This window comes from Pleurodeles waltl, chromosome 9, assembly GCF_031143425.1.
Source record: "Pleurodeles waltl isolate 20211129_DDA chromosome 9, aPleWal1.hap1.20221129, whole genome shotgun sequence".
NCBI classification, from domain to species: domain Eukaryota; kingdom Metazoa; phylum Chordata; class Amphibia; order Caudata; family Salamandridae; genus Pleurodeles; species Pleurodeles waltl.
This window is the reverse complement of record NC_090448.1, coordinates 1,087,979,569-1,088,006,731: the sequence shown is the minus strand read 5'-3', so window position 1 is coordinate 1,088,006,731 and position 27,163 is coordinate 1,087,979,569. Positions and strand designations below refer to the sequence as shown.

General features: G+C 43.2%; 1 protein-coding gene across 2 annotated transcripts in view; it reads right to left on the bottom strand.

Annotated features, from left to right (window-relative positions):
* JMJD7 (jumonji domain containing 7) overlaps positions 1-21,264 on the bottom strand; it is a 37,904-nt gene extending 16,640 nt beyond the window's left edge. For both annotated transcript variants that reach the window (XR_011198841.1, XM_069208772.1), the window contains exons 1-3: positions 21,169-21,264; positions 9,618-9,771; positions 253-506 (exon numbers count right to left, since the gene is read on the bottom strand). Coding sequence is in view for 1 of the 2 variants with exons in the window: in XM_069208772.1 (XP_069064873.1) it covers positions 253-506; positions 9,618-9,771; positions 21,169-21,226 (466 nt within the window). In the remaining variant the exon portion in view is untranslated. The remainder of the gene's footprint in view (positions 1-252; positions 507-9,617; positions 9,772-21,168) is intronic.
* Positions 21,265-27,163: the final 5,899 nt, after the last annotated feature.

The window sequence follows — 27,163 nt, the reverse complement described above, 5'->3', positions numbered from 1 at the left end:
TCTTCCTAATAACGATAATGAGAAGGCGCAACTATCCTTTGTCTACTGTAGTACTCACTCAGACTGAGGCCGTCCATCCTAAACTATTGAAGTGGAATCCCTAGCGCACTGACCCAAGCCGCAAGCATGCGTATTCGTGAGCTGGGTGTCCCCAGTGCAATGAGAGCTAGGTTTTGGAAAGCACAATTCTTAAATTTAGCTTTAGTTGGATATCGCAAAAGCCAGGTAAAAAAGATGTCTTTGCGCCTGTACCTAAGGCTTCAGTCATCCATGGAATATCGGGCTCAACATCATCAATGAGCTGGGAGAACTCCTCGGTGAGGTTGGAGCACTGCTTCTGGACATAAAATACTCCAGGCCTGGTCACCTTCTTCTCCACGATGTCCAGAAATGAGCTGAAGGTCATCTGCCTTTCTTCTGGCATGACAAACCTATCACCATACACAGCATCGGCATAGCCATTGGGAGTCACCGCCACGCTGACTTCCCTGGAGCCCACCACCTGTCTTGGAAAAAGGAAACAAATATAAATCAAAGACATACGCAAGTACATTAACTAAGGTTCTGTCAAGCTCTCCACAGTTCAATGAAACAGCATCTTGCTGCAAAATCTTAACCTGAAGGACTACTTCAGAGGGCCTTACCATTCTCATCTCTTTCACAATCACCCAGGGTGATTTTTTTCTTATAGGTGCTTAGTTCCTAAGAAATGCATGATATTTCTCTAAGGGATTCACACTTTTCATACAATTTTTGCTGGCGTATTTCTCCTGCTGAAATGTTCCATATTTTTAGAATGAGTTAAATTATGCACATTTTGACCTTGCCAGCATAACGATTTGGTGTATTTTTATTTTCTTTTATGCTGATTTCAAAGAAATAAGCATAGAAGTACACCAGGATCCCAAATTATCTCAGCTAGGAAAACAGTGTATCCCCAGAAGTCTCCACAACATTTTAGCCGTATTACTGCAAAGGGACTGATCTCAAGATTTCTCTTCAATGTATCTGGTTGACCAGACAGAAAATACAGTTATCCTTCCGTAAGTCTGTGAAAATGGGTTGAATTAAGGCTTAAGGACAAATGACCAATAAAGAGTCAGGGAGGATTAAGAACACGCCCTTGTAGCCTGCCATCAACAAGAAAGTATTGCACTGACATTAACATGAAAATGGGTACAAGTGCTCAAGGAAACAGTACATTTACTGACTATTGGCAAAGAGAGTTGTCATTGATATGCATTGTTTTATAGTGCAATCAATGCTGCCCTGCTAAATAAGGAGCCAGTTGTTCCTTACAAATGGACTAAATCAATTTGCCAAATCTAGTCTTTCACCTTTTGGAGGGATGGGTTGAAATATCGTTTAGGAGACTTTGATGTTACAGCTTTCCATATGTTGACTTTTATTCTGGTTATAAAATAGAAAAAAAACAGTATGTCTTTTAGTCAAACAAAAATAAAAAATAAATATTGCCCAATGAGTTCTCACCACTGGTCTAGCCGTGGACAGTTTTACTGATCTGGTCTTCTCTTTCCTTGTAGGGTCCTCATGGTCTTGGCACGGACATCTCCTCAAGAGAATGGAAAATTACCCAAGCGAGTACAGGTATTGATTGCAGACTCTCTCTGTTTTATATTCCTATCTGCTGCCTCCTTCCCTTCAATTTACTTGTTTATGTCTCCTCCCTTATTACCCTCCTACGTCTAACGGCAGTTCCTGGAGGAAACTGAGAAACTATGAGAGAAAGATTTTTGTGTGGCAGGAAAGGAAGTCCACTCTCTTTCCAGGGTTCATGTACTCTACACAATGTCCATTCAGGAAGAGATCATTTCTTTTATTTGATCCCCATAAACATTACAAAGAAAAACTACCCCGTTCAATTCAGGTATAATGGCAACCATAGCCCTGTCTTATGAGGGAAAAAGAACTGAGGGAAAAAAAACACAAAAAAACACCAAGCATCTGGTTTATTTAATGGAATGCCATTGGACAGCGTCATTCATCCTGCCACTGCCCTCCTGGAATGTGGCAGGATGAATGACGATCATCAGTGGCCTCCACCACTCTTCAGACCATATGTATTTTTCCGTCTCACCTCCAGCAGCTTCCTCTGCTTTGGGGGGGGGGAGGGGGTCTATCTGGGTCAATCAATCAGAATTTACAAAGCGCGGCTAATCACCCAATAGGGTATCCAGGTGCTTGCAGGTCCTGGAGGCTTATTGGATCAGCTAGGTCTTGAGGGCCCTTCGGAAATCCAGAAGTGAGGTGATGGTCCGGGGTGTGTGGGGAGGCTGATCCAGGTTTTTGCTGCAACATGAGAGAAGGAAGAAGCATCCTCCCCTTCTGGTTCAATAGATGAGGGGAGTATGGGCAAATGAAATGGAGGCTGAGCATAGTTTTCTCAGCAGTGGGTGGACATTCAGGCAGTGGTTATTGTACCCAAGTCCTTGGTTGTGTAGGGCCATGTGTGCATGGGTCAGCATCTTCAATTGGCATCTCTTCTGAACGCAGAGCCAGTGGAGTTGCTTGAGGTGGGGTGTGATGTGGGTTCGTCGGGGAAGGCTGAGGATGAGTCTGGCTGTAGCGTTCTGTTTGATCTGAAGTCTCTGTAGGAGGAGTGCGGCTATTCCTATGTAGAGGGTGTTGCCGTAGTCCAGTCGGCTGGTGAAGAGGACCTGTGTCACGGTACGTTTCGTGTGTAGAGGTAGCCCCTTGAAAATCTTATGTAGCATGTACAAAGTGAGGAAGCAGACAGAGGAGACAGCGCTAATCTGTGATTTCATGGTGAGCTTGTTGTCAATGATGATTCCGAGGTTTCTGGCGTGGTCAGAGGGAGTGGGTGTTGGTCCTAGGTCTGATGGCCACCAGGAGTCGTTCCATGTGTTGATGATGTTGCAAAAGTGCAGTACTTCTGCCTTGTCTGTGTTCAGCTGCAGGCATTTATTCTTCATCCTATCAGCGACGCTTGTCATGCAGCTGTGGAAGTTGGTTCTGGTGGTGGAGGAGTCGTTGATGAGTGAAGGATGAGTTGGGTGTTGTCTGCATGTGAAATTATGCTGAGACCGGGTGATTTGACGATGTCGGTGAGCGAGGTCATATATGTGTTGAAGAGCGTGGGACTGAGGGATGAGCCCTGGGGGACACCGCTGGTGATCTCTCTGGGTTCGGAGATGAAGGGGTGGGAGGTAGATTTCCTGGGTTCTTCCAGTAAGAAAGGAGGTGACACATCTCAGCGCATCCCCTTGGATGGCGAAGTGGTGGAGTCTTTCGATCAGAATGTGGTGGGATACAGTTTCAAAGGCTACTGAGAGGTTGAGGAGGATCAAAGCTGCTAATTGTCCTCGGTCGAAGAGGGCTCGGATGTTGCTGGTGGCTGCGATCAGGGCAGATTTCAATGTTGTGACTGCTGCAGAAGCTGAATTGGGAGGCATAGAGTAGTTGCTCGTTGGTGATCTTTTCCAGTACCTTTGCTGGGAATGGGGCAGGGAGATTGGGCAGTCGTTTTTTGGGTTCGCTGGGGTCGGCGGCGGGTTCTTTGAGTAGTGGTCTGACTTTGGTGTATTTCCAGGCATCGGGAAATGTTGCTGTGTTGATAGAGGTGTTAAACAGGGTGGTGAGTTCCTGGACGATCTTTTAGTTTCCAAGGTTGAAGATGTAGTGCGGGCATGGTTCTGTGGGAGCTCCTGAGTGGATGGATTTCAAGGTGGAGGTGATGTCCTGGGTGGAGAGGATGTTCCAGGTGGACAGTATGTAGTTTGTGTTGATTATGGTGGTTACATATCTGTTGAGGAAGTCCATAGGTGAGGGTTAGGGTTTGAAGTTTCTGTATATGGTTGTGATCTACTCTAGGAAGAAGTGGGCAGGGTTGTCACACAGGTCCTGTGAGGGTGTGATGTTATTTTCGCTGGCAGCCAGGTTGGAGAATTCCTTAACAATGGTGAAAAGCTCCTTGGTGTTGTCGGTGCTGCTTTCAATGCATGTGTCAAGGGCTGTCTTCTTTGTTGTCCTCAGCAGGAGGTGATACTGGTTGAGGGAGGTCTGGAAGGCTCCTCTGTTGGTGGTGTCCTTGCTGGTGCACCATCTCCTCTCCAGCTGCTTGCTGTCTTGTTTCACTTTTCTGAGTTCAGGGGTTTACCTGCTGGCCTTTTTGGAGGATTTTCAGAGGATGTTGCTCTTGATGGGGACTATGCTGTTGGCGCAACTGGTGATCCAGGGATTTAATTTTTTCACTCCTTGTTTGAGGTTGGTGGTGGTAGCAGGTTAGGAGATGTTGAGTGTGTCCGCCCAGCTGCTCTCTGAGATTTTGTTCCACCTCCGGTAAGGGGTGCTGGTCATCTTGGTAGTAGAGGGGCTGGAGATGCTGAAGTGGACGATGGAGTGATCAGTCCATACGATGGAGTGATCAGTCCATGTGAGTTCTATAACATGGCTGTATTTGACGCAGAGATATCACCTGCCTGTGGAAACACCCCTCACTGCAACTATGGCGCAAAGGAGTTGACTGGTGCGCCCGCCAAGAGAAACCAGTTTACTATGCCCATGGCTGTTCCCAGAAACATGATAAAATATGGGGGAAATGGTGGGCTTATTATGAAATACCGTCATAATGGTGCTATGGTTTGAAATTACTATTTTATGTATTTCTATGCTCCAGAGTCACTTTGGTATTGATGATGGTTGGATGATACCCACGTTGTAAACTCAATAAAATGTGGTTATCAAAAAAGATTGAAGAACATCAGTATTCAGTGAATTTAGCACAACACTACAAATATAGAGAATGAGGGCAGAAGCAGCAACCATATACAACACTGAACTCTGGGAGTTTGGAAAGGGCAAAGAGTTGAAGAGAACTGGAAATTCTAATATTGGTTGGGTCTGGCTGCATAGGAGCGCCCAGGCAGGAACATATTTTAGCTTCGTAGTAAGGATGGCACTTTGTGATTGAGCTGTGACAGATCTATGGATTTCACATGTGAAGAATACCCACATCGAAGTAGGATACTGCAATAGGGTAATCCTGAGCGTGTCAAAGTCAATTTGACTGGTTCAATCACAGAATAACTTTGGCTTATGAAATGTAGGAAAGCTGTTTGTGAAGCCAAATGTGACTGTCTGACACACCATTGCCTTTGAATTGTACTTAGATTGGATCCAACTGGAAGCATGATGCACTTGTATCTTAAATTCATAATAGGAACACTTCGAAAGAGGGCCTACAGTGCCAAGTGAACCAGACAAAGTTTAGCAGAGGACTCTATGACTGCAACTTGTAAGGTAAGGATTCCACTATACATTTTATGCTTTTCTGTGCCAATACACGACCCGCCCTGAGAAACTGACAGCTATCAATATTTAAAACCTACGGTGTCACTCAATTTACCGACGTACTTGTGCTTTGTTACAGAACTGACCAAACATTATTGTATTTTGCAGTATATTTGATATGCATAGTTGTCTACTGAAAGGAGTAAATAGTGATAAAAGCAATAGGAGCAGAATTGCTTTACTAATGAAAGCGTACTTTTCTCAGCTGTTTGACAAGTGCTCTGTTTTAGATATATTTTCATGGCTTTCTGTTGAACAACTACTCTTAATTTTTTATTGCAATAGCTTTTTATAGTTATTGCATATGCTGACAGCAATAAAGTTGGACTCATCATAAAGTAGCAGACAAAAAAATGTGTGCTATGCAAATCACAGAAATGTATTATGTGGATGGCTCGTGGGTTCCTGATTTTGTCACAGAGATCCTTTTGTTAACTGAAGTTCATAAGCTACAATCCTAATATGGCGAAGTGACTTATGAGCTGTCGCCAAAGAGCTTCATACAAACTGTAGAGTATAGGTTAGGACATTATCTTCCCACCCCACACACCCCCATTCTTTCATTATCTATTTCTAATGTCACTGAAAAGGTTTAGTGTGGGTAGAAATACATTCCTATTTGTAAAGCCAATCCCAACCAGTGCTTAAAACAAATGAAATGTATGGAGAGAGGAAAGATAATGGGCACAGGTGGAGGGTGGTAGTGGGGCAATCCGTGGAGGACGAGGTCGAGGGTGCCCCAAAAATATCATCACACTGGGCGCCACCAGCACTAAACTTAGCCTTGCCTACCAGAGGCCGCTCCTAATACTGACTATTAGTGCTGGTTTATAGCACTGTCCACCAGTGCCAGCTCCCTGTGCCTACTGTTAGCACTACCTACCAATGCCAAATGTGAGATTCCTGAACTGCCTACAAGTGCCAACTCCTCACCATCCAACATTCACAGCTGCTCACAATGCTGAGAGGATAGGAATCTGTTCCTCGCAGCCATCACTGCTAGACCTCGCACTACCCACCAGTAACCTATTCAGGCTTCCTCTGGTACCAGCCTTTCACACTGCCCTCTAGAATCTGTGCTTCACTCTCCCCATAAATGCCCGATTATCATAATGCCCCCTGGTACCTGCTTCTCTCATCTCAAATTAGTGCAGGTTACTCTCATTGCTCACTGGTGCAATTGTCTCCCAATGGTCACACTACAAACCAATGTCAGATCCTCACTTTATCCTTTACTGCCAGATCTTTGCCAGGGAGAGTTTCTCACTCTGGGCCCCTGTGCCATAACATCCCTGTTAACCAGTGCCAGCCTCACACAATGCCCACCAGGGCCGCACACTGACCTCACACGGCTTGGCAGTGTCCCATTTGTGAATCTAACTTGTTCTGAATGTTTGTAGTGGAGTTTTGATTTACTAAATTGTGCCTAATCCATTCACCAATCTTTCTTTTTCTACGTTCTGCTTGTTCTTATTTCTGTTCCATTCTCAATCTCTTTCTTTCCCAGATTTTGCTCCCTGTCTGACCTCCTGCTTTGCCCAGCTCTGTATCTCACCACTCATAAGTCTGATAAATACAGGTTGCCAATCATTGCACTAGCCATGCATATGAATGAGGTAAAAGGCCCCCAGGGCCCTGGTTCCACCACCAGCATCTGTGGTCCTTGTGATTGTGCAAGAGAGACTCCAAGGAGAAACCAGGCACTACAGACACCAGTAATAATAGCTCTCAAGAGACCTTCATTTAGGGACCCACCTCATACCACTACCATTTTTTACTTACAAAAATGGCCGCTGCCTAATTAAATGTGCATGCAGCATAGCCAGAGCCATTTCGTGGAACTGTTAAGATGGATCAATATTTCAGTATCACTGTTCTCTTACTACCTAACGAGTTTGAGAGCTAACGCCCAGAATCGCCTTGGCACAGGCTGTAAAGTAAATGTGATGCCAAACTAAGAGACAAAGGCAACAGGAAACACCTTTCAATATGCAAAAGACAAAACTACTGATCATGTCAATGATTTGTGGCTTAGGTGTGGTCACCAAAGGAAGACTAAGAGGTTTCCATACACAGCATTCTTTAAACAACTTTACTGGCATTTGAAGGTATACATGCGTATCATCAAAATCACGATCATTGGGATACTACAGAAGTTATAGCCTGGGGATCGAGTTTCTCCGACTCATATATGTGCTGTGTATCATACTGTACACAAATAGTTTTCTTGAGGGGGAAAAAAACTCACTTTACAGTTTTAAGCAGTAGACCAATTCCAGAAATACATTACATACTGTTCAATGGATACAAATGTTCTGTTGTCTTTGCCTCACCATTAAACTGATAATGTTAATGTTTCCCATGCAGAGTAAACTATACAAACACCAACGAAACTCAACATTAAATAGTTTCTCCTTAGAGTCACGTTTATTTAGTAAATTACAGGGGCATATCCATGGATTGAGGTATGTTTTTCCAGATGAAGAACTGAAAGGTTAAATTGACAAGCCGTTCCCTATGCTTTCAGCCTCTGCCCATCTCCGGACACATAGCAAGCATCTTTTAATTAAGGGAGCAATTACGGATTTCCAAGACATTGTGAATGACCTTTTAGCCACTATCAAAGTCAAATAAAGAAATTTAGGACCCCCATTTTGGATTTCGGCGTGGGAACAGACCAAGAAAGCAACCACTGGGGCAATTTAGTCTTGCGTTCCTAATATATCTGCCGTTAGCCTAACGGCGACCAACTCCCAAAAAACACACCAGGTCTGGGCTCTTCAATAGCAAGAAGTGTTAAAGTCTGCTTTGTGAAGGGTGAGCTACAAGCAGCCACCTCGGGAATGTTTTTCAGTATATCCCTTTCACTTGCTGCACTTATATGTTTCTTTATAGAAAGTATGTGTGCAATGTTTGGGAAGTTTAATGAAAAGACTGATATCGTATTAGGTGTATTGGCTAAAAAGACCAAAGGAGATTGAGAGGACCATATTTTAGCATCTGGCAGAATAAAGCGACTACTTATTCCAGTCTAGTTTGGCTCCATCTTCTCGGCATTCTGATAGGTTGTCTTTGAAAGCAGACACTTAAACAGTTTTTGGACAATATATACCAGTAAAAGGTGTGTGTTTTCAGCACATATGGTCTGAGTATAGATGGATGCCATCAGAACAGATGATGCCAAAAAGGTTAGTAGAGGCAAGTAGGTGTGACCTCACACTGATATACACCAGCAGCAACGATAATGGAGCATGCAGCAAGTGTGGAAATTGGCAAAAGGATGGTCATGGGATTTTTTGCACTACAGAAACGTTCATTTAGCGACAAGCTATACACCAGACAGTCGAAGGGGAACCAATTACCAAAGAAATTGGGCTCAGCTCAGTGACCAAACAACGCTGGATTGTTATGCTGTCAAAACCTTTGAATATATCATTAAAAACTAAGAGTGGAGAGCTAGTTTCTGAGATATTGAACACCTTGACCCCTTTGTTTGCTTTTTGTACTGTTGGCAGAAGCATGGTTATAAGTAGTACTGCCATTTTGAGATAAGAGGAATTTTGATACAAGGCATACGCTTACACTGGAGATCCACCGAGAATTTAATTTAGGTAAAGTGAACCTAAGTTTATTTTAGTCATCAAAAACAAAACAACCAGAGACATACATGTCAATTAAAATGAAGAAGCCAGAAGATAGAATTGCACCTGTCTTTGAATTGTTCCGAGAGGGATTGTTTGGCATCTTATGAGAGGACATTTTTGAGAAGGCTGGAGTGTCATTGCTATGCAGCCCTGAACTGGAGTGAGGTGGAACAATCATTGGTTGATAGGACATGCCTGGTGAAACTTATAACTTGCTCAAAGGCCTGCAGTGCCGCAACAGATTTTCAAAGGACAGAATTTGGCAATATTGGGCAAAATGACTGAAAAAACATTCTACACCACATTAACTTTGTCTTTGGTAATGAATGACCAAATGGTAGGGGGTTGGTGCCAGTCAGTAGCAAAATTGGTTGGATTCAGATTGTTGTGAGACAGTTGTCCACAGACATGGGTGGAAATGATACCCACATCAGGGTTTATTCACATTTCTATGTTTTTAGTGCATTCTTGCATATTTTTCGTGGGTTAACAAGCAAGGCTATAAAAGCCAAGTCGACCACATTCAATTTGGTTTGATCTACATCAGATCCACATCAGACCAGACTTGGCTGGATCTTCATCAATAACATATCAATGCATGTATTTATTTCGGTGCTCTCCTGGGCCGAGGTTATTGCTTACCTCAGGTATGAGAAAGTCCACTTCTCCAGTGCAGGCCAGTGGTTGAAGGCATTGCGGATTATGCAAGGTCTATTGGGGCAGATCCACTCACGGTAAAACTGCAAAGGATTCTGAGGGCCATTGAGGTAGGGCAGAGATTCTGTGATGCTCAGCTCTATACAAAAGAAAAAAGACAGCTTGGAAAAGGCGTAATGTGCCGTCCCGCCTGTACAATAACAAGCAACCCATTTATGCCGTTTTAAGTCTTCTCTATCTTCCCTCGTTTTAAGACCATTTTCCTCTTGATGAGGACCAGAGGATAGCTTTGACAGGTTTAGCCGAACAGTTTTCCTCTAAAAGGAAGGGGCACATGAGCACTGAAGCAGTCATCACAGGGTATAAAGATACATTTAATCTCATTATCTTTTATCATATAAAAATGCAACCTATTTAATGTAGCTTTTTTTTGTTTAAAAAAAACAAACAAATCAACAGAAACAACTTACACATAAATCTTCAGTTAAAAACACCTTGCTCCATATCACGTTCATGAATATGTTAAGACAGACACCCAAATTCAACAACATACAACTAGACATATAAAAAAACACAAACCTATTGAACATAATTAACACTGTATCATAAATCATTAATATTATAAATATATATGCATATATTTTATTAAAAATCTGTTGGCATTCTAGAGTTTTGTGAATTAGCCATCACCTCTTTGACCTGTGTCCGCTCTCCAAGGTGGCTCCTGCTTCCAAAATACAACTCCCAGTGTTCTTCAGTGGTGCCAAAATTTACTTATTGCCTAATGTTGATGGGGTCAAATGGACCTAACATTTCTATTCTCACCCTCTCAGAAGGAATACAATGGCTTAGACACCATTGTGTTTAGTTGAATGTGCTACAAAGGATCTGGGATAATCTCCCAAAGGCCCATAGCCAAGAAGCTAAGTGCAACAGGGCACTCGAGTCCCTTTATCGACAGTCAACACACTCGCCATCATGGGTACAGCTGCTAATGGGGTTTTCACTTGCCTCTCTTGTAATGTGCCTCTTTGTGACACCTACTACAAGCATTCACCTTGGGTTTGGAAGAACCTCCCTGTCCTCTCTTCTCCTTGTATTGTACCCAACTTTGAACCCAATTCCCCTTCTACTTCTAACATTGGGAATTGACCTGGTCCCCATCCAGCCCTTTGTTAATGCTGCTAGATAACCACTTATTATTTAACAGGTCTGCCAGAGCTGACCGGTATTGCACAGTCTCTCTGGTACCATAAACTAGTAAAGAGCATGAAAATCCTTCTCCTACATCCCTGTTATCAACTGATTTAAGTCACGCAACACATCATGAATACGGGTTTGAAAATGAACTCCATCTGCTCTCTATCTTTTTTTTCCTTTTCCACCATTTCCTCCTTTTTTACCTCCATTCAATTCCCACACTGGATAAGGAACTATCCATGAGGCATCAGGTCTATCCGGAGTTTTTTTTTCCCCAGTTTGTTTTTAGTCCAGAAATAAGTAATAAGTTCTCCAGTTTAGGGGAGAGAAGGGCCAGATCTTTTAAGTAAACCAACACTTCATCTGCATACAGAGGCACAATGTGTTTTATAAGCCCAATAAGTGTGCCTCATTGTGTCACAACCTCTGTTTGCAGGCAAGCATTTTCAAATCAAGGTGCAAACTGCATAGGAGATAAAGGGCAACCCAGACGTGCCCCTCTCCAGTGTCAAGCATTCCAAGATCAAGCTCTCCATGTGCACCCTTACAGTCAGCTTAGCATACAGAAGTATGATCCACCCTATAAAAACAGACCCAAAATCCATTTGCTCCGTGACCAGCAATGTATATTCCCAGCCCACAATGTTAATGGAACGCTCTATGCCTAGGGTCGCCAGATCCTGGTCTTCCCAAGGTGTCCTGTGAGCACATAATGTGTGTTAAGTGCCTAATTTTGCGCGTTGCCATTGTGCTCCCAACAGGATTTGATCTTCATATAAGAGGGATCTCATCACCACGAAGAGTCTATTTAGTAGAACTTCATTCAGCAGCTTTAGATCTCTATTCAACATTGACATGGTCAATATGTGGGTACCACAGTTTGGTCCTGATCCACTTTAGGAATCAGAATGATCACAGCTTCTCTCTCTGAGAGATCGACCCAATTCCTGTGCCTTCTTCACTAATTTCTGTAGGAGCACGGTGTGTATTGCATGATATAGGCCAGCAGGTATGCCAAAGGTGCCAGGTGTTTTGGGCTCCTGCATCCCATCTAGGGAGTCTGCAAGCTCATCTATATTGAGGGGGGGCTTTTAGGCTGGCATACTGCTCTTCTGTCAGCCACGGGAGCTCCATCCCGTTTAATTAGCCACGAATATCTGTTCTCATCATAAACCCTTTCCAAAAATTCCATAACTTTGTTATTTATTCTTTCCCTGGATATTATGGTACTCCCTCCTAGCAAAATCGCAGTAAATTGGTCTTTCTCATTTTAATAACCTTGCCAACATCCAGCCAGATTGGTCACCCTCCCAGGAAAGTCTTTGTAGGTGAGCGTATTATGTACAATTTAATTAATTGTTGTGTTTTAAATGGGTTACATGCTTCCTCTTTTTGTACGTATATCATAATTTTCTCTGTGGCGAGAAGTGTGTGCTCCAACTGCTTCCTCACTACTCTAACGTGGGAGATACATTCCTCTCCAATGGCCATTTACAGGCTTTCCATTTCGTTACTCTACTTTCTGCTGTTTCGTGGTTGTTCTGAAAGAACTGCCTGGTACAATTTCCCAAGTGGAGACAAACACTTGATTGGTAAGTATCTCAGTTCTAAGTCTGCGAACCAGGATTTTGGGCCAGGTGTATGTGTGTGGTTTAATGGAAGGACTAACGGTGAGTGATCAGAAAGGAATCTACTCAAATAAGTTATGACACTGAAATGCACCACGTCCTCTATTTTCCCCAATACACAATTTATTTTGCTGTGCATTTGATGATCACGGTCGTAGTGAGCAAATCCATTAAGCCGAATTCCATAGGTATATTTACCAGTGCTGAATTCATTCCTGGTTTTTATCTGGATTTGGGGGAAATCTGTCCATTTGCCCATTCAGAACACAGAAGAGCTGACCCACCCAAATAAGCCATGTGCCCAAATAGTGGAGGCTATTCACATTACTGTCCCTAAAAACATTTTTACAATCAAAAGAGAGTGAGGGACCGGGAGGTTAAAAGGTCCAGTGTACGGTCTCCCAAATTAATCATAAACACATAAAGAGTACACTGTTCCTGAAAAACAAAAAAGGTCTAGGGAACCTGGATGTTCAGGAGCAAAAGCCCTTACGCATCACACTGGATGACAGGCATCATCATCGGGAATTGCTCCACGTTGGGCCGGCGCTGCAATGCCTGACGTGCTCCCAAGAAGGGAGCTGTCAGCTGTAATTGCTAATGTGATGACTAGTGGAAGGAAGGAGCAAACCACCAATCCAAAAACAGGAGAGCAAAAAAGGATAGTTGAAAATTGGTTACTCATTTCAACGGGGTCACTCTGCAAGTCACTCCTCCTTTACATTCCAGATGTAGAGATGGCAGACTCCTTCTCTCTCTCAGCAGACCGGATGGCTTCTAGGCCACTCAGGACAAGTAAGCAACTGTTGTAGCAAGGGGTGGGCATTGATTATGTCCCCTTGCCTCTGGGATGCTGACCACTAGCATCAGCCCTGTTTGCACAGAAGTCCTCCGAATACTCTGTTGAGCAATCTAGCCCTTGAACATAGGACACTTGTACTCAGAACAACAAATGGATCAGTGAGTTTTACTTTTAGACAAACGATGTGGATTGATTGGCTACACTATCAAAACTGGTTCAATCTGGGTCTCCTTTTAAATGTCCTCTTCCGGCTTGCAGGCACAGCCTTTGCATAGAGTGAAACCCTTCACAGCAGGGTAGTCTCCATTCTGCAGCACACACAACCGAGGCACAAAGAGCTCTGAGCATCTGAACTTGGCTCTCAACAGTCACACTGAAGAGTGAGCAGGACAGGGACACAAGGGTGGCTTCAACCAAGAGGGCCCTCTCACTCTGAACAAGAGACTGCAGTACCACACTTTACCCCGACCCCGACCTACCAAATGGCAGTGCTCCAGGAAAACTAATAAGCAGCTGTTCTCAGCAAAAGGCATAATATAATTTCTAAAGAAGCCTTGTCTCCTCTTTCCACAATAAAGTCTCAGGACTCCAGCTTCAGGAATGTTAGTAATACACTTACTCTGTCTGGGAAAGCAAACACACCTCCATGTGCACAAGGTATCCAAAATGGGTCACCCTCCAGGTTACAAGACAGCTCCGTGACCTCACTCCTGTCAAGGGAATGTCCTAGGTCCCTGCACATATACTAGCCTGGTGTGATATTAGGGCCAAAATAAAAAAAACTAGAATACCAGATGCACACAAAGGGAAGGAGAAAATATCTGCACCCAATACAGAGGATGTTCCCATTGCAACATACTGTAATTTTTATTTTTAAGTATAAGATTTTACCAATTGTAAATAATCTGCGAAACCGAAAACTCTTTGCAATTGAGAATTAGTGAAGGCTTCTTGATACTGGCACGACCTGCACATAGCAACTTTAACCACGTACACCTGAGCAGCAATATTCGGAAGCCTCTGTAAGCGCCCTAGACCAGTGGTTCCCAACCTTTTGAGTTCTGTGGACCCCCACTTTAGCATTAATGGAACCCAGGGACCCCCACTGAATCATCATGGGAATCTGGGGACCCCCGCCTGAGTCATTACTGGAAACTGGGGACCTAATTTTTCAATATTTGTTAATATTTTTTAATTTTCTAGGCTCTCACGGACGCCCTGAGAAGGCTTCACGGACCCCCAGGGGTCCCAGGACCACAAGTTGGGAACCACTGCCCTAGACTTCTATGGAGCGCCTACAAAAATGGTGCTACAGTAATCAAGCTTGCAATCTACTATGGCTCTTTCTACTTTAGACAACACAGGCTGAAGTTTATGAAGCAGGCTTATAAGACGACAACATGACTTGGCAGGGTAACTTGTCCTTTTTTGGTTCCTCCAGTTGTTGAGCACGAAACTATGGATTTTAACTTCTATGGAAATACTGATGTCAAAAGCACTCGGGGATTCAGCTAAGGGTGGGCTCTCCAGCCTTTTTAAGGACAAGCATTGGCAATGCCTATAGGTTGGCTTATGAACGCATCTTCAAGCCAGACCTAAAAATATGTTAATGACTGCCCTCCTCCATCTATACTGCTCCCGAAATGCCATAAATTATCTCATTATCTCATTATCTAAGACACTTTTATAGCATTGCAATGGCATATGTGGCAATAAAAGTTCAAGTTCAGGCAGCTGAATGAATAAACAAAATCACAGCTGTGTAGACAGCAAGCACTTTTTTGTGGAAGCACCCAATCAAAACATGTACTCCTGGCTCCCAGCATGTGGGCGGAGCCAACGTCCGTCTCTTGGAGATACTCAAATAATTGTATGGGGACAGCTGCAATGGCATACCACACAAACCATGATAAACGAACCCCAACAATATCAGCTCCTGCTTGCTGGTGTTTATTATAAACTAATCTCTGGCAATACCTCTGTCCGGGATGTTGTACCATGGTGGGAATATCAACTGAGTAGCAGAACCTACCAAAAGTTTTCCACACAGATATGAAAACCTAACCCCATGCTTCCAACATATCAAGAAATTACTTCATTTGACATATGACGGGGGTTCCACTGCAAGTTTCCACTACTGAAGCTGTAGCCCTATCTTTGATCATCTATGATTTTATGTTTGTCAGGAAGGTTTTAAACCAACAGCGGGAAGAAGCTGATACGCTAGCCATTCGCTCCAGGCAGTCCAACAAAATATCACAATTAATGATACTGAAAGAGGCTGAAGGCTACAGTGGCACCACTAAATTGCGACGTTGCCAGTCTCTTCCCTAAGACCAATAGAGTCCCCTGTGTAATTCTGGTAGGTCTCCATTACTGCCTACAAATGAATCGTAATCTGCCAGCTATTTCAGTTCTCAGAATTGTAATGGCTACAGGGACTTCCAGCAAGGAAACCACTCTGTTACCTCTTACATCTTCCATTAATATCAAATGATGCTACCAGTTGTCTACTGTCAGCAAGGAAAGCTCTTTCTGTAAACTGTTGTAATATCAACTGCAGAGCTCTTAAGTTTCCCTGTTCCGAGTGTGAGGATGTCATCCAGTTCAGCAATTTTCTTTGATTTCTGGGATTTATAGTCCTGGTTTTATAGTGGCTTGTACAGGACTACAAACCCCAGGATGCAACAACAGTAACCTGGACTAGAAGACCTGCTTGTGCATGGAACTGGCTAACTTGACATTTCTGACAATTAGCCTTCAGAGCCTCTCCTAGACCAACAACTTAATTAAAAAAAAACACTTAGCATCTCCCAGGGGCTGTACAAGCTGACACTGGAGCCTCTCAGTTGCCTAACAACCCTCAGAGATCATCACCTTGTTCTAAGCTACTGCAACGTCTGTCAGACAGTCCTTAATTTATCCACATAGCTTATCTTCATAGCTAGCTGCAAAGCAGCTCCATGTCTTGGAAAACAGCAAAAGCCAGTACTTTTTTTAAATCTAACTGCACTATACATGCAAGGAAAGTTAAATAGATGCTTGTAATGGAAAAACACAAAATTGGTATAACCAAAATGAGCCAGGTCATGTAATTAAAATGTCTGTGCAAACCAAAAATGTCACATGTGATATCTGGGTATTTTGCAATTACAAACTGCCATTCATAGGAAAGTACAGACTTCAAACAACCACTGGAAGACCTTAACTGTATCTCTCATTCTCTCAGCTATCACTCATGGACTCTCAGCCGACCTTCAGACCCCCTTCTGACTAGAGGTGGACAAGCCAGCAGGGTGAGCCGAGCCAGGGGTCTCACTTGGCTCTTAGAGCCTGTGCAAGAGCAGAGCCCTGATAATGTCTGCCACGTAAATCAAACATGTAAAATATTATGCAGTCTCTTCAAAATTCTACAACATCTATTAATCATATGGAAACTTTGACATTAATATTTTACATTATAGCACTGCACCGTGGAGTAAATATTAAAAGTGATAGTTTTTAAACCTGAACTCTGAACCATTCTGACCCAATCCTGGCCGCAGTGTGATTAGTGAACTACGAGCCCAGACAGTTGTCACATGATCCTCTTCTGTGGCACATATTCTTAAACATGCAACAACATTATAGTCTATTAAACACAACAGGTTTTGGTACAGCTTGTATTCTGAACTCCGATATCTGAAAGTGCTTTCAAAAGCAATAGTGAATAAAATGGATGTTGGAAAATGGATTATTAGTAAGGGCAGGTAAGTACCTACACTTAGCAGTAGGCCACTAACCCCCACAAGGCTCAGATAGGTCTCAATAAATTAACCCCAGCTCAACCCTTGGTAGCTTGGCAAAGAGCGACAAGGCTTAACTTAGGAGACAAAGCGTAAAGCATTCAAGTATCACCAAACAGTAATTAAATAAAACACAGGAAAGAGTTTAAAAATCCAAAACCAATTTATACAAATAGGAAGTATTTTAGCTTTAAAATGACGCCAAAACGAATAAAATCGGATAAAGGGAACCGGAGATATGAATTTTTTAATAATTTGTGTTTTTTACTGCATAGAAACTAATAGCGCCAATCTAGTTATCTGGTCGCACCTCGACCGGGGCAGAGTCAAAGTTTAAGGTCGACCGTGATGGAGCCCTGTTCGGCTACTGCAGGCGGGAGGGCTCGGTCAAAAGTTTACCTTCGGACTTACTTGTTTTCTTGAAGATTTCCTTCAACGGGACCAAGTCGCCAATCCAATCCAACATTCTGGCGCCCTTTCTCGGATACCCGTCGCGTGAGCCCTCAGTGAAGATTTCTACATTCAGACTTAAATGATTTTTCAAGATGAAAATCCTTCAACCAGGGCAAACCTGAATCTTGATCTGATGTCCCTGGAGCCCTCTTCGGATACCCTGGGCGGGAGGTCCCAGTCAACTTTCTAGGTTCGGATTTAGTCACTTTTTCTGAGATTTTCTTCAGCAGGACGAACCTGCAAGCCGGCTAGAGTTGCTGAGGCGGCTCGGTCCCTTTATGGAGCTTTTTCCAAAAAGTTCTGCATACTGCTGGATCTTCTTCCAGAAGGTCTTTTAAGAGTCCACAACTCACCCAAAGGTTCCAGAAGCTCTGAGTTGCTCCTTGAGAGGGCGGACTACAACTCCTAGAATGCACCTGGTGCAAACTCCAAATTAGCCATTGGACAGTGGTCAGCTGGTCTGTTTCTTCAGGGGTTGATGCAGAGGACTCTGGTTAGCAATTTATCACCTGTAGCAAACAGGGAGTCCCTCCTTGAACCAGTTGAAGCCAGGCAAAGTCCTTCTTGTGGTGAATCCTAACTGTGCAGCTGGTGCAGTCCTTCAGAGTGCAGTGTCCAGGTGCAGGTCAGGGGTCCAGCAGGGTAGTCCTTCTTCTGATGTTCTTCCTTGTTGGGAGCTGAGATGTGGGTGCAGCTATGCCTCATTTATCCTTTCTCCTGGTGGAAAAACAGGGGGGTCCTGGTTCTCCAATCAGGTGCAGGGTCCTTCCCTCTGTGATGACCACTTCCTGGGAAGTGTGGCAATAAACAATCTCAGGGGGCAACATTCTTCAAAAATCCATCATGGCTGGAACTGAATTTTGGAGCATCTGGCTGAGCACACCCACTGGTGTGGCTAAAAATCCTAAACACAACCCTCTCCTAATCTAATCAAGGAGGCACCTAAGTGTCTGGGGTTGCAGGATGGGAGGGAGGTGCTGGGTTGGTCCAAATGTTCTTCCATGCCTTCGAAGAGCAGTTTGGCAGCCCTCCCCCTTTCCTGCTTCCCACATCTGCTGAGGAAGTTCTCCTTCCCCAGGCACATTCTGTGTGTTCGGCTTAGGCCACTTCACACCTCATCAAGGCAGCCTGGCCAGGCTGCCAGAGACTGGCCAATCAAAGAAGGGCTCTTTCCCTGGACTAGTTATATTAAATATAACAATTGTAAGTTGTGGGATTTATTAGAACAATTAATTTGATACCAAACTTGAGGTATCTGACACTTAGCGGGACTTTGAAAAATTAAAATAGAGTCTCCCCATTTTAGCCTAAGGAGGCCATTCACTACAGTGAGGAAAAAACACATTTGGCTACCTTACCTCACAAGGGCTTATAAAACAATTTTTATAAGGTCCCTGCTTATAGTTACATGGCACCCAACCTTAGGGGCACATAGGGCACACCTTAGGGGTGAGTTATATGTAAAAATAAGGTAGCTTAAGACTTTGGAAGTACTTTTCATTCCAAATTCGAATTTGCATATAACTTTAATTTAAAAGTAGCCAGCAAGTCAGGCCTACCGTTACAATGACACTGGGCACCTCAGCAGCACGCCTATGGGTGCACTACCTATGCAGGGGTCCCTAAACCTACATGCCCTACCATATACTAGGGACTTATAGGTGGGTTGATACTGCCAATTTTAATTAGCCTACTTTGAATATCCACTTTACACAGAGCACTGTGCCCTGGGTAAGCAGTACCCAGGGCACAGACAAGAGTCAGTAACCACCATTATCTGTCCAAACAGTGTGAGGGTGACCACGGCAAAAAGGAGGACTTTTCTACAATGGAGAAAATATTTGCCAAAGATCATACAATTTGATTAAGCGGTGAAGTCTTGATTAATGAAGGTTTTCTGGTTCATATAGAACAAATCAGCCAGTACATGGGCATCTATTTGTCTCTCCTTTTACCACAAACATTAATGTTTTGTTTTTATCTCTTTGTATGAAGGTAGAGCAAGGGTGGCAGGAAGAAACCACATGCAAGCTCGGCTCGAGGTACCAACAGGACCTTGAACTGAGCCTGGCTTCAAGCTCGAGCTTTCAGCGGCTTGCCTACTTCTACTTCCGACAGCCCTCAGAACCCCTCAGCCTATTGGAATAGAGCATCTTCAGATGGATCCCCGTTAACACCAGAAAGACAGTTACCCAGCCGGCAAGACTACTGCAACGCGCTCTACTCTGGTATCACCACATGAACACAACTCAACACCATCCAGAACACAGTGGCCAGACTCAATCTCAACCTCCCCAAACAAATCCACATTACCCACCTCAATAACCTTCACTGGCTCCCCATCTAGAAGAGATGCCAGTTCAAGCTACTTACACACACCGACAAAGCCATACATGACCAGGGACCGGCGTACATCAACCACTGTGTGAATTTCCACCAACACACCAGACTTCTGTGCTCCACCTGTCTGGCCCTTATGCACACCCACGCATTAGTTGCAGCCACAGCAGGGGTCGCTCCTTCTCCTACTTTGCCACCAAGGCATGGAACGTCTTCCCAGTCCACCTTCGAACACCACCCTCTGAGGTGGACTTCAGAAGGAGACTCAAGACCTGTTTTTTTTTTTTACTGAGACCATCATAACCTAGGCGCCCAGATACCTTCAGGGGTGATGGAGTAAAGCTTTAGAAATTTCTGATTGTTTAGACATCCTCAAACTGCCCTTGAACACTTTCCATGAGCCCTTACAGCACATCAGCTGGCCCTTAGACAACCCTCAGTAAGCCAGATTTAAAAAAAATAATTCTTGGACTACAGCCACCTCTCTGGCATGCTTTAGCTACAGAGCTGCCACGTTTCCCAGGTCCATGCTTGACTAGCTAGGTTAGTCCAGTATTTTTCTATAAATCTGAGACTCGTAGCCTTATCTAACCCAGCACAAACCCATGACTACAACACCTAAAAGTCTATGAAAAACGAGGATGACCAACCTAGTCACGCTTGGTCCTATGAAACTTGGTAGTTATGTAGCTAGTGTCATCAAATAACTCCGTGTTACTTAGACACCAGGTTGCCTGTCGTGGGCTAGCATGTAACAAATCAGTGCATTCCGGGAGATGAAGTCTTGGTTCGGGGCAATTCAACGAACAGGACTAATATAGCTGAAAAGAATGACTTGAAAAAATAAAACTTTGGACTGGTACAGTAGTGTATTTTCTTTGAATTCTTGTTTTTCAGTCCTGGCTTTCTAACTTCTTAACCAGGATTACAAATTTCAGTATGCAACGATAAAAACCTGAACTGGTTGGCTTAATCCCGCATGGAGGGGGATAACTTGAGCGATCTGAAAACAGCATTTTTACAGAGGCGACCAAGTGACCCTCTATGAGGCTGTGCTCTCTGACACCCATGAGTGTGATACCATGAGCTGTGGGCGCTATCATACGCATGCCGAATAGAAATGAGATTGGAAACCGCAATCTAGTTAGAGAGTCTCACACGTAATTGCACTGAGTTTACCCCAGCCCGATCTGGCTTTTCAGGAACACTGTGCATGCTGGGTCTTATGGACCAATAGGTGTAACACTAAAAGTGCAAGCAACAAAGTGCACGGGTTGCCATACAAATATTCCCGACCCACAAATGACTGACAATCAATGTGGCCTCACCCCGAGCTTCGAGAGAGAAGACCCTCAGGCACCGCCGCACAGATTCCACCTCTGCCATCCCACCCCCAACAACACGTGAAACAGGGCGCACGTCAGGATTCGGTACACGATTACAGCTGCCTAGCTCTGATTCGCTGCCCGTCAAACAAACAACTAGACCGCGGACGACATGCTACTTTGGAACCCATGTTGGATGTAGAGCAAAAGAGCAAATTCAGATGGCCACACCCCCATTGCTTAACGACGCCGATTTTACTTTGTCCAAAGGACTTGCGAAGACTAGAAGTTAAACATTCTAAAGAAAACATAGCATCGAAATCGCAGGGGACTAATTTGTGTTTAGTAACCTTGAAATCTAAACGACAATTTTAAACCATATGCCCTCGATAGTGCTACCCAACAATAGTTTTGTGAAAACAGGAAGGGAGGTCGCCCACAATTCCTAATCTTTAACCGAAAACTCCTGTTTGTGAAATCGCCTTCAGAACGTAGATGTCAAGTAACAGCGAGGGCTTTAGTTCAACTGGAAACGTATGTCTTGTGTGCGCGCGACTATGCACAAGTGCTTTTTAAGCCACTTTTGTGCGACATTTCCCTGGTTTCACTGTGCGTGGGAGCGTAATGCTGCTGTCAAATGTGTGAACGTGGATGACACTTTGTCGCTAATAAATCAAAGCAATGACATGCATTTGAGACCCTCAGCCTTTTCTGTGACTGTTCCCAAACATAACACACCACAATTTATGCATGCCCAAAACAATCCAGATCTATTGGTGTTCCCAATGTTTGCTTTCAGTGCTTTTTATTAGTATGGGATCAAATAGTGCTACTAACATTGATGTGATTGTGAATATTTAGAAATGAAAATGTTTCAATTCTGTGAATAGAAATTACTACGTCTGTGAATGGCTAGTGGTCTTGTGTTAGTCATTCCTGTTCTCACCCTTTCCGCTGTTTCTTGTTCTTTGTCACATATGCACGTTTGCTCCACGCGCCTGTCCGTATATTTCACACGTTACCCCTTCCTCTTCACCAATGTCTTTTCATTCTGTCTTCCTGCATGTACTTTCTCGTGTCACCCACCTCACATAACCATATATATATATATATATATATATATATATATATATATATATATATATATATATATATATATATATATATATATATCACAAACACAAAAAACACCTACTCTCGCTATCCTTCCCTGTAAATACTGCATTTTGTTTTCCTTAGTTTGGTAATGAATGTCAGCATTTTTGACAGGCGTGTCCATCCTTCACACACACTGCACATAAATGGTAATTACATTGGCAAATGTGTGATAATCAGTTTGTGTTCTCCATAGACAGGCTACAGTTTAGATCAGCATGTAGTCGAAACAACTTAATGACTCACCAACACCACTTGTGAGAACCTCTCCTGGATGGATCTTGGCACACCCACAGCCAGGAAAACATCAAACTGCAGACTAAGAAGTGTAAAACAACAGGTTTTTCCAATCTATGCACCAAGGATCTGGAACAATATCTCCATATGCAACAGGACCGCCCCAAAGTTGTTCTATTTTAGGGAAGAGTTTTAGACCCACCTCTTAAATAAACAACAATTTAATGAGCACTGCATTTAATGCATTATCTGTCCTAAACTCGGCCCCATCTCATCTTAATCGTTAACTTTATGCTTGTCTTTGTCCATGTACAGTGATCTGCTGGCTTTTGGCTAGGTGGAGAAGAAACATATGGCATGAAACCAACACTTGGAAAAAGTGTATACTCTTAGGGAATGCAATATGGAGTAAAATATGAAATGAAAACAGTGAATATGGTTTAGGGATGAGTTGAACAATCTTATGACTTTGTCCTCCTGTTAAAGACTGTTGAGTTACTTAAGTATCAGTAGTTGATCTAAATTACAAAGTAGTGCACACTTTGTATGCCAGTTTTAAAACAACTGTTCTTAGAGTTTCCTTTTTTCCTATTGTAATGAAGAGCATTTTGATTCACAAGTGCTATTTCTGAAGACTAAGCTGTTTGACGAGTTTGATTAGACTCTCTATAGCTAAAACTCAGAGCTTGCAAGCTGTCCTGTTCAAAGCTTGAACATCTTATCTAGACCAGGAATATTTTTGGGATGTGCAATCTTGGTTACATATTGGGGTAGATTGGACTATAAATTCCAGCATGCAGTAAAAGGAAACCTGCATTGACAGCTACTCCAGGCTGCACCCATGTGACTAGGCAACTTGAGAGCTCTGAAAACTTCGAATTCCAGAAAGTGAATTTCCATACTCTTGTGCCTTCCAAGGTTATTCCTAGAATTTTTGGTAGAGGTGGCAAAGACAGGAAATACATTGCACGGAGGCAAGAATTATGCTTTCTCTCTTTCTATTAATTTTAATCAGCAGCTCAATCCAAAAGACCATTAAAAACGGCAATAACCATGAAATATCTGGGTAAAACTACAAAACACATGGTGTGAACCAAACAGTCAACAACCAGGTCCACAACAATGCCAAGAAAAGAAAAGTTGGCCTCTTTTCTTACTGCAATAGGTGAAGATCCTTGGATTGGGACAATGGATTAGACTTCGTACTGTTTCACCTCGTTCTTGATCCTGTTTCATATAATTCCCTACAAGAGCATGTGTAAGAAAATCACATTTAATTCTACATCCATTCTACAGCAGCATAAATATGAGGATGGGAAAGCAACATCAAGCGTATGCATAAAACATAATATATCCATTCTGGCAGCATAATAATGGGTGAGCTGATTCTCACATCTGTTTCCTTAAGATAATTAAAACTTTCAGACGCAAAAGTTAAGCAATGTTTATCTCATAACAGGACCTAAAGGGAGGATAATGCTAATTCAAAGCTTAGCAACCTCCTGTAAGGTCAGTGATAAGACTGATTTGAAATAAAAGTTTTTTTAAAGTAGTCTCTTTAGGCCATCCTGTTGTCTTCATAATTTCTTCCAGAGGTGCACTTGATAATAAATATTTTGGGGCATAACTCCAGTAGCAGAATGAGCTTTTAAGATGATCACATTTATTCCTGATAGAAACATTATCCATTTCACCCACCCAGCTTGGTATCTTTAGTAACTGGTTGAAAAGGTTTAACAAAAAGAAATGTGTTATCTAGTTCTACTGAGTCTGAACGTAATACATACTCTTATCTGGGAGGGCTAGAGAAGACATAGCTGTAGTACATATGTTTTTGTTCTCCTATCCAGTATAAAAGTTACCCTTTTGGAATAAAAAAATCTACAAACCAAATGTTAAATTTCAACACCAGACACAGGCCTTCCAAGACAGAAGATCTAGGCCCTCATTACGACTTCGGCGATCTTTCAAAAAGACCGCCGAAGCCACGGGCGCCACTGTACCGCCAGTGCAGGCGGTATTGGTGGCTCCATATTATGACATTTTCGCTGGGCCAGCGAACCGAAACAGCGTTTCCCATTTGAATAGTGATGGCTGCGTGATGTTGTAGGCCTGGTACGTGGGCATGTAATGGCTTTACTGCCAAGGCTACCAACCTCTTAACTTGATCATCACCATTGCATTATTAGCTTGAGGGGTGGTCAAGAAACACAACTTGAGAAGAACTAATGTATATTACTCCAGAACTCCCAAAGGTTAGGTAAAGGGGTTATGGATAGCTAAGAATAGGCACCTTTCAGCATGCCAGCCAGGAAGCGATAAAGGGAGAGAGAGGGTGGTCTCAGGAACAAATTATGCTTGCGGTCTCCATTATAGCAGTGCCATTAATTTAGTTTTACATCTCCACAGAGGAGTACCAGTAGCAAATTGGGTGCACCAACACAGCACCCTCAGTCGGTTTGAAATGGCCAACATTGCAAAATCAGAAGAGATGCTACATCGAGTGTGCACCTGTCCCAGTGTGAAATCCGTGCCTCCACCATCAACACAGCCTCGGGCCCCTCTAAGCAGGAAAAGGGATGATGAGGCTCATGGGCCTCCACAAGACGTCAATGAGGATGCGAATATTTGATTAAGCAGGTAATCATAGACAAAGAAAAAACAAATCTTGATATCATGTCAGCAGACAATAAAGCCACATAAATAGCCTTTATCTGAGCTGTAAGCAGCAACAGAAAAAGGACAAGATAGTTATTCATGGCATTATTGGTTGTGACCTGTATGCTTTCCAAGCTGGACGGAGAGGTGGTGTACTCGGTGTCTTATATATCTTTATCTATGATAAATACAGGCACCAAAGTGCTCTGTAAGGTGTTGGTGTGGAGAAGTGTCCAAAGGTAGGCAGACCAAAGACAGGGGTACAAGATGTAACTTCTTTTATTAAAGATAGAAACTCCAGCCACAGTACAAAGCAGTTCCACAGTTCACACAATCCATCCGAGTTCTCAGCATCCACAGTTTCCCCTTGCACGTAAACACTGCAAAAGAATAAGCCATTGTCAGTGCTACTGATGAGTGGGGGCAGCCTAGGGTCTTCAGTGCCTTACATTGTTAGACAGACCACCTGAATATATGAGAGCGAATTATTAAGAGGATTGTCAGGCAACCACCATTTGCAGGGGACTTAGTTATCTGGAATCTGCATCCCTTCAGTCACATTTGTAGTAACATGACGATTGCTGGATGAAGTAAGAGAGGATGTCTGTTTCTTGGTGACTTATACCTGGGGGACACATTTATCACCTTTTAGGAGGTGCATGACACATTTGTAGTGTGCCTTGGGCAGTCCCTCCAGTATGCTAACTTGGCTGGAACAGCAAGGGAGATATGGATGGATTTCCCTAGTGCCCCTCCCACAATGCATATACTGGAAAGCATTCTACAGATTGTTGAGGGATGCCATTTGATAACGCTGACCTATAGGGCACTTAAATGTGACAATCCTAAACCTGATTACAGTTCCAGACAGGCCTGGGATGTTCAGCTGGAAGTCCTGTTGACTGACAAGGTATGGGCAAGGACATGCAAGCTGGTGTGGAAAGTGTCCGGAAATGCCCGGTTTAAGCTGATACATTTTAATTTTCTCCACCTCACGTACCTGACCCTGAGTGTATTAGAAAAAATGTATTATCCTACTGGATCGCCGGACTGCCTCCCAATGTGAGGCGGAAATGGCAGTGTTCCTCCATACTGCTTGGTCTTGTCCGACCATCTTGGAATATTGGTCTAAGGTGAAGGAGGAAGTGCAGGAGGTGGTAGGGATTGCACTGAGATCACAGCCTCACCGACTGTTACTGGATCTTGCGGAACAGCTGAAGGAAGAGAAAATGCTATGTAAATTCCTGCAACTGTGCCTGCTTTAAGCGAAACAGCGTATTGCTATAGGATGGTAGGCAATAAGACATCCCAGTTTGGAGTTGTGAGTGCGGGACACAATGGAGTGGTTTCCAGCAAAGGAAATACATATAAAAATGTCTAGAAGAGATGAAAAAGTGCAGGATGACTGAATAGCTTGGAGAGCCATTACGGAATATTTTGCTGGGAGAGGGGCTACTGAGACGTACGGGGACAACTCAAAATACACCTTGAATGCACAGAAGGGGCCTGGGATGTGTGCATATATAAAGTGCTTAGAATTGGCTAATTTGAATGTCATATGGCACCACATATGGCTGATGCCTGCTAATATTTGAGGCTATCTATACGTGGTAAAGGAATGATGGCAGTGTGGGGGAGGGAGACGGAGGGGAGAAATGGAATCATGCACTATATTGTATAACTTGTATATGAAATAAGAGAACACAATGGAAAACGTGCACAACAGGCTTGTGGTTGGGTGTACTGGAATTTGAATAAAGAATTTCAAAAATATTTATATCCTTTTTATGGACATGGGTATTGTTGATTGGTGGCTTTATCCTGATGATTCATGGTTATTGTAATTTTTAATGTTCTTTGGTATTAAACTTCTTATTAAAAGTAAGGGAAAATCATTATCCTGGCTCCTGGGCCTGTCACTAAATTCATAGGAAGAGTCAAGCAAGGG